The sequence below is a fragment of the Urocampus carinirostris genome, chromosome 3 (genome assembly GCF_059441175.1).
Source record: "Urocampus carinirostris isolate Australia breed hairy pipefish chromosome 3, RoL_Ucar_1.0, whole genome shotgun sequence".
NCBI lineage: Eukaryota > Metazoa > Chordata > Actinopteri > Syngnathiformes > Syngnathidae > Urocampus > Urocampus carinirostris.
In genome coordinates this window covers 51,840,857-51,853,201 of record NC_142351.1, presented here as the reverse complement: position 1 = coordinate 51,853,201, position 12,345 = coordinate 51,840,857, and the positions used below count along the sequence as shown (strand labels likewise).

General features: G+C 42.4%; 1 protein-coding gene across 2 annotated transcripts; it reads right to left on the bottom strand.

Annotated features, from left to right (window-relative positions):
- Positions 1 to 1,386: 1,386 nt before the first annotated feature.
- ccm2l (CCM2 like scaffold protein) lies at positions 1,387 to 11,478 on the bottom strand. Of its 2 annotated transcripts, none has more exons than XM_088332357.1 (11): positions 10,867 to 11,478; positions 10,085 to 10,252; positions 9,776 to 9,859; positions 8,707 to 8,890; positions 7,147 to 7,679; positions 6,768 to 6,897; positions 5,548 to 5,611; positions 5,319 to 5,475; positions 4,641 to 4,779; positions 4,075 to 4,222; positions 1,387 to 1,861 (listed from the first exon to the last, which is right to left on the bottom strand). In XM_088332357.1, exons 1-11 carry the CDS (start codon positions 10,894 to 10,896, stop codon positions 1,729 to 1,731), a joined length of 1,770 nt encoding a protein of 589 aa, XP_088188483.1. In that variant the 5' UTR covers positions 10,897 to 11,478; the 3' UTR covers positions 1,387 to 1,728. The 2 variants fall into 2 exon arrangements, with proteins under 2 accessions (XP_088188483.1, XP_088188484.1); XM_088332358.1 differs by having other exon boundaries at positions 10,085 to 10,231.
- Between the last annotated feature and the right edge of the window lie 867 nt (positions 11,479 to 12,345).

Below are 12,345 nucleotides of genomic sequence, written 5' to 3'. Positions count from 1 at the left end.
CCGGGACTTGTTAACAGAAATACAGCCCAATCCTTCGAGGGTCATGTATAATTTGGCATTATTTTCAAGTTGGCCTTCTCCCTATGTTGTCGCTATTTTCACATGCAATTTTAGACTTTTGATGCTTCAATCTATATAAGCCTCACTTAACCCTGAGAGACCCAGCATTGTTCTTATTTCTTCCAACAAGTTGTAGAAATGTTTTTGTTGACTTTCTTCACATTAACATAGTCATTAGGAGCTATGGTTAAGACTCATAATTTGTTAAGAAGCCCACAATCTGCAAAACTCTGGCTTTGCAACAACACTTTGTTACCTTGGACTTGATTTATCAGAGTTAGGTAGGTATAATAACATTGTCATAAGACTTCACAAACATTTCATTTTCATATTCAATATCTAACACCATCAAAGTTATTGAAAGTTATATATTTTTGTCTGTGTCTTGCGGATTTGAATACATTCAATACTCAGCACAGTGTGGAGCACATTTTTTTTCTCTTTGTTGAAATGACGCCCAAATGTATGTAATTCCTAAGCAATAATATATGACAATCTAAAGCAATGTTTTGCTGTTCACAGTACAGAAAAGATGGAATCCCGAGACTAGTAGAATCCTGTCCCTATGGTGCAGTTCTCTGATGTGCTACCAAATAATGGGAGGGTTTGTGGCCCCAGCTTCACGCTTTTCTGTGGAGCTGTCATATTGCGAAGGATTGTGGGCTTGTGCTAATACTGTACCAGCACACGACTGTCTGCAAAGATCAACGGCTAAAACATAATCCGCTGGGGAACTCGTGTGCCGCTCGGCACTTTCAAACACGGCAAGGGCGTGCACTCACACCAATATTTGTCCCCTTTAGTGCGAGAGGGAAAACAGCAACGCTATTACATAACTAGAGATGACGTCTAGTGAGGCTGGCAAAGGTCACCGGGTCGGGTGCACGAAAGCAATGCACCATTTCTTGCATTGTGATGAAAAACTGCAACAAAAATAATTATATTCAATCTCAGACAGCTTTTTAAATGTTATTTTTAATCAGAACTGCGTCTTATGTCTTCATTTTCATTTGTTCTGTGCGTGACTTGGAGTGAACGCATGATGGAGCTGGATGAAAAATACGCTACTGCCTCTACCTGGTGACAAGCATGTACTTCAACGCCTCAGTAAAAGAAATTCCAATTTGAACATTAACTGCATTTAAAGGTGGGCGTCGTAGTTGGTGTCCTCAAAAGGTTGAAAGTAGGATATTTTCTCTATTAAATATATGTTTGGGCCCAAATGAGTTATTTCATGATTGTCTCAGCGTTTTTTGTTAGTGCAGTATGAAAAAGTGATAAAAGGCCTGTTTCAAATACTGTACAGTCCAAACGCCAACCCAAACCTCCAAGATAAAAAAACAAAGTTTATTCAACCGTGTCTAAGAAATGCACATATTTATGGAATGAGCTGAAGGGGGCTGTGATCATGACTTTAAGCGAGGAGATGGTGACAGAGAGTTACAATGCTTCAAAATCCGTACAGTACCCTTTTAAGGTCACAAAGTCAATCACCAGCCACAGTTTGGAAATATTGGTGGAAAAGCATTGATAGGTGCTCCTGTGCAGTTTTCCGACCAGATCATGAAGGTAGGGCGGCCGCAGATAGCACAGGAATGGAATGCGGCTTAGCAATTGGAGGTGGGACCAAAGAACACTACATGAAGACTCTGGGCTATTCAGCTGGAATCACAGGTAGTAATCCTCCTCTTCGATATCCGCGTGCATGTCCCCAAAACCGAGGGCCTGGATGTCGTGTGTGATGTCGCTGATGCGGCGATTGAACTCTTGAGATCCTGTCATTAGGGAGTGGCTGTCATACCTACGGGAAAAACATTTGGTGTGACCTGTAGATACAGACAATTTCCCCAAAAAGTAGTAAGCAAATCAGCTAGGTGTAACAAAGTTGAAATTTAATTGTCTTGAGTTTTTTTGAATTCTCACAAAATCAGTTTTTTTGTTGCATTACTGTTAAAATTCTGGTACCGCATTCATTTGTAAAGCCATGGGCGTGCGTGACTGTCTTTTTCGTTTGGCACTTTATGGGCTTCTGCGCTTGCCGTACCTTCAGCTCAATAACCTCGTGCTGAAAGTAAGCTGTGCCCAATATCTGTTTGGGTAAAAATGCATATTTTGCTAGATATAGGAGCTGCTTTCACGAACTATTTTTGCACATTAATGTATATAAGTTGTGCAAAATGATGTATGTAAAAAAGCACCAATTAAAAGTAAAGTAATGCAGCTTGAAACGATGTTTACAACATGTTTCAATGCAACCACGCGATGATGTGGGGCATGTTGAGTGATGTCCCGTTTTTGTATTTTGGTTAATGATTTAGATGATTGCAGTCGTGCACCGACGCCCTGACTTTTGTATTGTTTTGTTTACTGAATGCAGGTACGTGGGAAAGCTATGTTCATTGTTATTATTAACAATTTCACTATTAATGTGTTTGCATGTTGTCTGTTGGCCATAGCTTCAGCTCTATCACCTCGTGCTGAAGATGATTGCAGTTGTGCACAGATGCCCAGACTTATTTGTATTGTTTATTGAATGCAGGCAATAAACAGAGTTACTGTGGACCCTTGTGTCGCGCATGATTGAGGGTCGTTACATAAGGCCCCCCTCAAGCGGAGGACCTCAATTATTACAGCACGGCAGGATGATGATTGAACACGGTCACATATGGCCAAAATGACCAATTACCCTTAACCCTTCCCTCCAGAAATTTGTAGTTGCCTATTAGTTGCCAAAAGAAGGTGACAAAACACTACTCTTGTCCAAATGAAGCCACTCAATTGACCTCAAAATGACTTTCGGGATGATGGCTAATTGTGGGGAAAAACAGGTGATATGTGTAGGGTGATGTCCTTGCTACTGGGACGCATGACTAGTTCTGAACCAGCAGACGTCTACCGACTAAATATCTTTCTCTCGGATAAGGTACTAGTGTGCAACCGTTACGGAAAGCATAACCGGTGCAAATTTAGTGCTGCGGGTGAGACGCTTCAAACACGTGTCAGATTAATTTAGGATATTAATCTTTGGCTGATATGAGAGTCAAGGAAGATGCAGGTTTGATATCAACAGGAGGCCTCCAGTAACCGCGGGGAGAAAAACGGACCCACTCCTTTGAATGACTCCCCTTTTCTCTTCGCGGCCCAGTGACCTGATTGTTTTTATTTGGAAGAAGTCAAGCAGTTGTAAAAACATACCATGATGACTTTCCTGTATCCTTCAAAATAAAGACTGAAAGTATGCATATATTTTAAACAGAATCATATAAAAGAGTAGAAAAATAGAGAATAAGTAATAGAAATAGTATGAACTCAAGTATATTCCATCAGAGCCATTTGTAACGCGAATAATAGAGATAATAGAGAAAATTACAAATAACTAGATTTAATATACCTTACACACGTCATAGAAAATCCCTGCTTATTTCTTTCACGAGCTCTTGTAGGCGCCGAATGTGAGGTGCATCATAATGACGTAAGCTTCGCGCCGAGTGTCACAATAGTAGGTGCTGGCGTGGGAGTTGAGGAAGCGCGAGTTTTGAGTTCAGAGTGTTTAATAAACGGGTGCTGACGGATGTTGCTCTTCAAAGAGGCCGTAAGCGCTTATGAATATTTTTTATTAACGGCGAGCAATCCATTAATCACACAAAATGACTACACTATTGTCACTTTCCACCTTACACCCACAGCTTTTTCCAACCCTCCAGAAAAATCAATCACATTCAATTTCCTATCCTGTTGAAATATTCAATTATTGTCTTTAGTTTGAATAAACTTAGTTGTGTTTTTACTACTGTGTGGGTTTTTTAAAAAATTTTTTTACCAAATCATTAATTCATTATAAAAGCAATGATCTGTGAAGTAATAAATACATTTGTAGCTCCTTCAATATTATGAGATTGATCATTATTTATTAGAGGGGATATTTGGCAATCATTACTCATTAATCTAAAAACGATTTCTTTCTAAACACAAGCCAAAAAACGAGATTTGGTTGCCGTAACAATGTTAATGTACCCTCTCATGGCACTGGCTGACGTGTTGCTCATGCTTCGCTTGATGCGTCCAAAGCTGTCGGTCAGGATTCCTCCCTCCCGGATTCCGATGCTTTCCAGGAAGGCCTCAAAGGCGCCCACGTCCTTGTCAGGGATGAACGGCCGCATGCCTGCAAGTCCAAATGCTTCAATCAGAACTTAGCACTTCTCTCTGGGACTACACAAGCTGGTTTCATCAGGGGTCAAGGTTTTAAATCAGAGTTTTCAAGGCAGGGTCATGATAAGAATGAGAGTGGTCGAGGAACAAACAAGGAATATATATTATTGCTCCCTTTGATGCAAAAAAATGGAAACTAAGCTAAAAGTAATTCCATTGCTTACTATCCAACTCTGAGGTAGGTCACGAGACTAAAATTTGAACCCAATCTCCCTGTTGCTGCCCGAGCAGTCAATTGTTCCACTAATCCCCCTCCTTAAAAAAAAAAATCAAATTTTAAACCCTTTAATCATGTGCTAATTCACTCGGATTGAACCGTGAGCACATTTTTCCTGGTGTCTTGCGTGTGTGTGCCGCTGTCTGGTTCTCACCAAGTAGCAGAAATTTGCGGTCGTCTCCATAAAGCTGCAGCAGCTCGGAGCAGAAGTTGCTGATGTCAGAGCCCAGCCTGTATTCCCGCAGAAACGCTGCAAAGTTGTGCAGCTCAGTGGCGTTGAGCTTGTTCCTCAGCTACATACGTGCATACACACACAAAATAAGCAACTTTCTTATAAGTTGAGACAATTGTTAGTCTAACAATGTCATATGGATCAATGGAACAGTGAATTTAGAGTATAAATTCGTTAAGAAAAATAGCATTATTTCAATAACTATCAAATTTTCAAGTCATTTTCTTTTTGAGTGAAGCTTCCCTTTAACATGTTTTATAAAACAGTTTTTTTCCCGATTGATTTAATATCATTGGTTGTATGATATTTACTTACATGAAACAAAGAGGTTTTTGAGGCTGTCCTTGCTCTCATGTATGTTTTAGATCAGGGGGTGGTGTAATAATAGTCTGTGCTTTGCAATAATCTGTGGTCCGTACAGCACTTTGAGACTCTTTTGATTAAGGGCTATACAAATCAACATGACTTGACCTGACTATTTTCTGTCTCAACCTTTAGGAAGGCACACACGGAGCTTATAACAGTTTATACCGAAATTAGAAAAGCCTGGCTTGGATTTGGCCCCAGGCATGTGAGAAGAAAGACCCCGCACCCGCCTACCGTCAACATGTAATCCTGCATGAGGGCAATTCCGGGGTCCACGCCCCCTGCATCGTCCGCCGATGATGGACAGTGATGGCCGTCTTGAAACGAAAGCGATGAACGTTCGCTGTACGTCTCGCCAAAGTAGAGCTCGGAGGCCTCCTGGGATCCGTCACTAGAGGAGGGCAGGCAAAGCGTCGTCAACCGTCGAGTCTAGAATACGCCAACCCATCCACATCAGACTCACTAGGAGCCACAGCAGCTGAACTCAGGCTCATAAGAGAAGGAGGTGTCCGTCATGCAGCTGTTACCTGACAAAAAAGCAAAGCAGTGCATGTAAGCTCACTTGGGAGCCAAAGAAGTAGAGGGCAGGAAAGAGGCTTCTTCCTGGTGTCCAAATTTTGTCCTTTGAGGATTGACATACAAAGCAAGTAAAAAATAAAGGGGGCTACATTGACTTGTCACTCACCGCCAAAAATAGTGGCTTTGGTTTGGTTTTGAAACAGAAACCCACATAGCTAAGTTAAGCTGAGGTTCAAATTGACCAAAAATGTTTTTCTATAAGAGGAATGTTGTTGTTCATTTTGAAATTGTTAATACCTAAGCGTAAATGAACATCTTGTCAAGTAAAGTCATATTTATTTGTATAGCCTTTAATCACAAGAAGTCTTAAACGGCTGTACAGACTACAGAGTACAATTGCACCATCCTCCAGCTGTGCAAGGAAAAACTCAAAAACTTCAGTATGAGGAAAGGGGCTGCTAATGAGGTAATTCCCCTCCCAGGATGACCAGGCTGCAACGGATGTTGCAAGAGCATCAACAGACAATACACACACATCATCAACATTATAATATAAGTAATGAAAGAATGGCTGGTTGACAGCTTCCTGTTCCAAAATCTTGACTGATGTAGCAGGTTCTAGATGATGGCTTAAATCAGGTCCAAGTGCCGGTACGATGGCTCAAAATGCACGCACCATGCAACGACCAGGTTCATCTTTCTCCCTCAAGGGCAAGAAAACAAGAGTATAAGTTCAACATCATTCATACGCTGTTGGCTATAAGTTTGTTTTGAGCCTAGATATAAACACTATTTTTGGAGAGAAAATATCCCTTTGATGTAATGCTGATTTAATGCTCGGCTTTTGTTTGTAGCAAGTGCAGGGAGTAAAAATGTGCTCCAGTTGGGCGGGACCCACTGGGCCGCAAAGGTCATTTGTACTTTCTTGACTACATTTCTGAGATGCTTAAGTACTTAGTTTTGCATGGAAGTCTTAGCAGCACAAATCCAAATGTTTCTGTTGAAGTTTTGTTGGCCAAATCCTTCGTAGAGGTTGAGCAGTGACCAGTGACCAGCGTAACAACCAGTCCAATTCCCCCCTTTGAAGTCTTGCAAGACCTTCTTCTGGCATGGAAAAAAAACGAAAACCAGGCCACCTGTCAATCATCCCTGCCAATTACTCACTTCTTTCCAGCCAGTAGCGCTCCGGCACAGCGTGGTGGAATCCAGCCCTGTCCACACACTCGATGGTCTGATGGCCGTAGATGATCTGGAACATCTGGCAAATCAGAGAACAGTACTCCTCTGCCGCGTCCTGTACGCACACAAGAGCCACAGTTTTGGTTTCTTCTATTGAATAGGGCCAAACCACATTTTTGCTCAGATGACGTTTTCAGCTGGAACAAAAAAAAGATTTCAGTTTTAAGAGTGAAACTCATTCAAAGGTAATATAGTGGCCTCTGCAAGAGTGATCACGGCTCAGTGAGAAAGCTATTCGGGCTTCAGGGAATCCCCCAATCCAAACCAGCTTTTTCAAATTTTCATGATAAAACATAAGACTCACCCGGTTGTCGGCAGCCAAAATGACGAGGTTACAGTAGGCGTCGGGGCACGGAGGGGGCTCCAACGGGTTGTGGTTCCTCCTCTCCCAGCTACCATAGCTCTTACCCCTCTCCCAGCTGCCTGTGAAGGCCTGCTGGCGTTCCCAGCTTCCGCCGTTGCCCCCCACTGTTCGCCGCTCCCAGCTACCCCCAGCTCCTATTACGGCGCCGCCTGATGGCCCTGGCCTCCGGCTCTCCCAGCTGCCGCCAGTCTTGCGCGTAGCTTGCTTCCTCTCCCAGCTTCCCCCAGCCAGCTTCCTTTCTAGGCTACCGCCACTTCCTCCTCCACGATCGGCATGTTGGTTCTTGTCGTGGCTGATCCTGGAGAGGGAAGGTCTCCAGTCCACTCCGCAGATCGTGTGCCGGCGCTCCATGGTACCACCTGTAGGCCGTGGGTCGGCATCGCTGCCGGCCGTTTGACGTCGGCCCTCGGCGCCCGTCGGCTGCTTTCGATCTAGGCTGTTGTCGCTGGCCACAACCGCGTCCACGTTTAAACCTTAAGCACAACCAGACGTCGGACAGCTTAAATGTCCAAAATGCTTCTAATACTAGGGTTTGACTTTGAGACAGGAAAATGCGCAGATCCTTGGCCTTTTCTTCCCCATAGTCATGGCCTGCCCTTGACTGGCTGCGAGACTTTAGTCTGCTAAGTCCAGACAACAGTTTCCCTGGAAAACCCCCCATTAGACAGACGACACATGGATGCCGGGTGAGCTGAACCAATGAAGTGCATTTGTGAGCTCTAACCCGGCATGCAAAGTAAGACAGAGATTGGAGGGAACGTAAAACAGCAGATTAAGTAATTTAGTCACGTTGCCAGGCCAGAGATCACTACCAGTCATGGTTCAATATGGTTGGGACTTCACCATTTTTAGAGTGAATCGGCTCCTATATCTGCTCTAGGACCGTGTGGAAATCAGGACCATGACCCTGCATGGTCAGGGTTGGGGGATGACCCGCATGCCTAAAAGTGGTATTATCAGTACGTTGGACTGCGAAAGTATGCTGTCAATAGATTACCAATGAACATCCATCAAAGCCTGGTTATCTTGGAAGGGTAATTAGGCTGTTTTTATTTTTCTCCTCATGTTTATTTTTTTTCTTCTGATTTTCTTTGCGCTCATTTCGGTTTGATAACAGGCCCGACCAGCTGTTAACTGTGGGCATGTGAAGCCCTTTTATACTTTTGTTTAATTTAGGGTTGTACAAACAAACGACTAAACTTGGACAGGCATCCAAGCCAATGTTTTCCCTGCCAGTCGTTAGACAAATGATTTATGGCAAGCAGTGCATGGCTATCCTCAATCAGCTCTCCAAATGGACAGAAACCTCACTTGCGTTTTCTCTCTACCTGATATTGAATTTGAGTTTTGGTGAACCGCTTATGTTTCATGCCATAAAGTGGATCTGCGCAATTTCCACAAAAAACACAAGTACACATCTTGAAAGAAGGGCTGGTTGTGGCAAGTCCATTACCTATGCCCAGAGACGGGCCGTTCGGCAATTCATAATATCTTCCTGACCTGTCTTGAGGACCAATAGGTGCAGTGCATCATCCCTCAAGTAGGATGCGGCGGCCAGTTGGTGTGTAGGGATCCTCATCAGCAGCTTCTCGTTGTCTCGCCAGGTTAGCAGCAGGCAGCGAGCAGACAGGCTCAAGATGCAGTCTTGCTCCGAACTGGTCTTATATGGCACTACCCTCAACTGCTGCTCACAGACAAGATGCCGTAACACCCGCCAAGCCATGTCATGCTTTTAATTTCTGTGTCGATCCTATGGAGAGCTCTCTGCCAAAAAGCTATTGAAGTTTACCTTAAAAAACTGACGTACTAACCATTGGCATAAGGAAGCAGATTATGCAGAGCAGGGTAAATTATCAATAAAGTATTGACAATAATACAGTCAATCCATCCATCACAAGCGCCCTTTTTTCAAGAAACGTCCAATACCACATACGTACATACAATATTCTTCTTTAAACAGTTTTCTGGTTATGATAACAGAGGGCTGTTAAAAATTGCCAATTAAAAAATGCTCAGAGGTTATGGAGGTGCCCATCTCAGAAGCATGCCCTCGACTGCCTCCCAGACCATTGCAACCAATAAAGGTCAGAGAAATGTTAGACCAATTTCTGGTAGATGTTTCTGAAAGCATGACGTGGGCGTTTGCATGCTCCTCCCAAAAAGGTGGGTTGCTTTCAAACCCTTTTCCAAGGTAAGGTCCACTTCCACCAGCGTATCAGGTAGGTCTTGCCAAGTCATTTCTGACAGATCCAAAGACTTTCAGAGCACTTATAGGTTATTTCAATTGAATTCTTTCAAGTAATCACTGTTTACTAATGAAATTTATTTTGCATTTTAAATCTTGGGCAGATGGATGTAAAACAGTTTCATCTTATTCATCCTAAACACTTTCTTGTATTAAATTTTTGGATTTTCTTTTATCTGAAAAAGAATCATAATGTAGGTATAAATGGTTCATGGAAATAAAAATCTTGGCAAGTCCCAGACAACTGACATTTCAATGGTTTTTGTCACTACGGTAACTTTGACCAAGCCGACCAATAGGCAATGCGACATGTCGGACACTCACCCTGGCCGCGTCTAGCAGCTGCAGCAGTTCGTCTCGACTGGATGGGTTTAGCGAAACAGACACCCAGGTTAGGTGGCCCAAGAACTGTTGGCAACAAAGGTCATGCAATCAGAACCTTTGTGCATGCTCAGGCCTGTCATGCCATATTTCATAAGACAACTAGTTGTTCTCTGGCTGACTCCGCTTGACAAGATCTGTCAAAAAACAAGCAATGCCTGCCACTTCTGCAAACAAGCCCTGCCCCCAAATGAGTATCGCCATCTCTAAGCGCATTTTCCTTTTCTGCATAGCCATTAAGAATGATCCTACCTTGACCTCCTTCTCCACATAGTCAAAGATTAGTCTCTCGGGGTGGATGAAGAAGTCAGGCGGGTAAAGCGGGACGGTATGAAGTGGGCGCCGGTAAACGCTGCTGCGCTCCGTCGGCCTGCGGCTGGCTTTGGACCACACCAGACGCTTAATGGGAGACACCAGACCCTTGGTGACCACACACAAATCCACAGACACAAAACCTGAGTGTCACTGAAGGATTGGAAAGAATCTTTGTCAGTAGTCGCATCCCTCAAAATCCCGATCGCTTGGACTTGGTTTTCAAGCAGGAAACTGATTTGTTTTTTTAGTGACAAATAGGGAGCACAATTGCCAATCAACACAAAATCAGGATGTTTCTTTGGGCCAATATTATTACTTATACTACGTTTTTGAGACACTCTTTTTACAAGAAAAATGCATTCATGCAGTCCCACTTAGGAAGTGGCAGTAAAGGATGTCTGTCGGGGGGCGGGCGTCTATGATTTTCCATCCACTGCTGCTTGAAATACTACCAAACATTGGCATTATCCATAGTCATCAGTGTTAATAATACTGGAGGAAAGGTGTAGGAAGTGTCTTGCCAAGGACATCATTTGGGGAGAGACGGTTTTCAACAGGCTTCTCTTGGCTTTGGGTTATCTGTTAGAGATAGATCTGACCTGAGTTGAGGCTGCTATGACCTTCTTTTAGATTAGCAGTGTGATAGTGCGTGTGGCAAACTTGGCCCAATAAAAATCATCTTGAAGCATTGAAACATTGATAACAAGTCGACGAATTACCTTTTTGGATTTCTTGGGTTCATAATCCATTGCTCTTCCTCAGGCCCTATTTTCAAATTCGGCCTCCAAAAAGTAGCCCTTGCTTAAATTTTCCCTTCTATTCTCGCCATCGTGTTCTCCAAATCCTTCTACTTTTCCTCCCCACACTGATTATTCTGTCACTGTATTGCCTGTACGCTTGCACCCACACAAAAACCGGAGGGGACGGCAGGAAAGAGAGGAAGGCCTCTTCCTGTCCAGAAGGAAACTCCACCACAGGCTGGCTGATAAAGTCCATTATCACTGAACTCCTAGTCCCATACACACAAATAGTACACAGAGCAAGGGAACTCTGGAATGTTGCTTTTATATGGATGCGAATGAAAAGGTGGTGGTTGTGTGGGGGGGCTAAGTGAATGAAGAAGACGGAAGCAAAGTGATCAGGGGTATTACCAGGGGTGGTCAGTGCCCACCCAAAGAGAGGCTATGCCCACCCAAAGAAAACTAGATGAAGTGGTGAAAGCATTTCATAAAAAAATAGAAGAAGAAGAAGAAAGAAACAGAAAAACAAAGAAAAAGAAGAAAATTAAGCAAGAAAATAGCAGTAAAAAGCTGGGTAAAAAGAAAAAAGAATACAAGAAAAGGGGAAAAGAGACAGGAAGACAAATGGAAAAATAAGAAAAGGAGTAAAAGGCAAGAAAAAGAGAAGGCAAGGGGGAAAACAAAGAAGAAAAAATAAACTAAAAAAAGAAAAAAAGACAAAATAAAAATGGAAGAAAAAAAGAAGTTGAAAACTAGGGGGAAAAAAATAAACAGGTTTGAAAAAAGAAGAAGAAAGGAAGCAAGACACACGAAGAAAACAAGAATTCAAAAGTTAGGAAAAAAGAAATAACAAAAGTAATGAATGGGGGAAAAGGGTATTAAAAAAAGAAGAAATGGGCAGGAAAAAAGTATAAGTTTTTGAAAAATCTATTGTTCTACTAAATCATAATAACATTTGTTTCTTTCACTCTGCCGTAAACTTTTATCTCATTTACACTTCTTTTTTATACTAAGCAATTTCAAACTGGAATTCCTGCAGGACACAACAATATGTCTAGTAAATATATTGACTTTTCGGTGCAACAACAAATAAACTACAAAATACAAGAATAAACTAAACATTAAAAAAAAAAGCTAATTGTGAAAACACGGAACAAGGTGCTGTGCAAATAAAAGGGGCTGGGGTAATAATAGTTGCTTTTACTTTGCTTTTTTTTCAATTGCAATAATTTAAAAGACGACCTTACGCGGTTTTTATTTTCAAGAGTGATATAACAAGGAAAGTTAAAGGAACTTATCTACGCGATGGAAAGATACTCCTTGGGACCTTTCGGCTCTGTGTGAGATCAGATGGAAAAACTTTGCAGAAAAGACAACTCATGAGGGCCATTTTACTGTATTAACACTCCACTTATTGAAACATGAATATTTTGTTTGTTTGTTTGTTCATGATTCAAT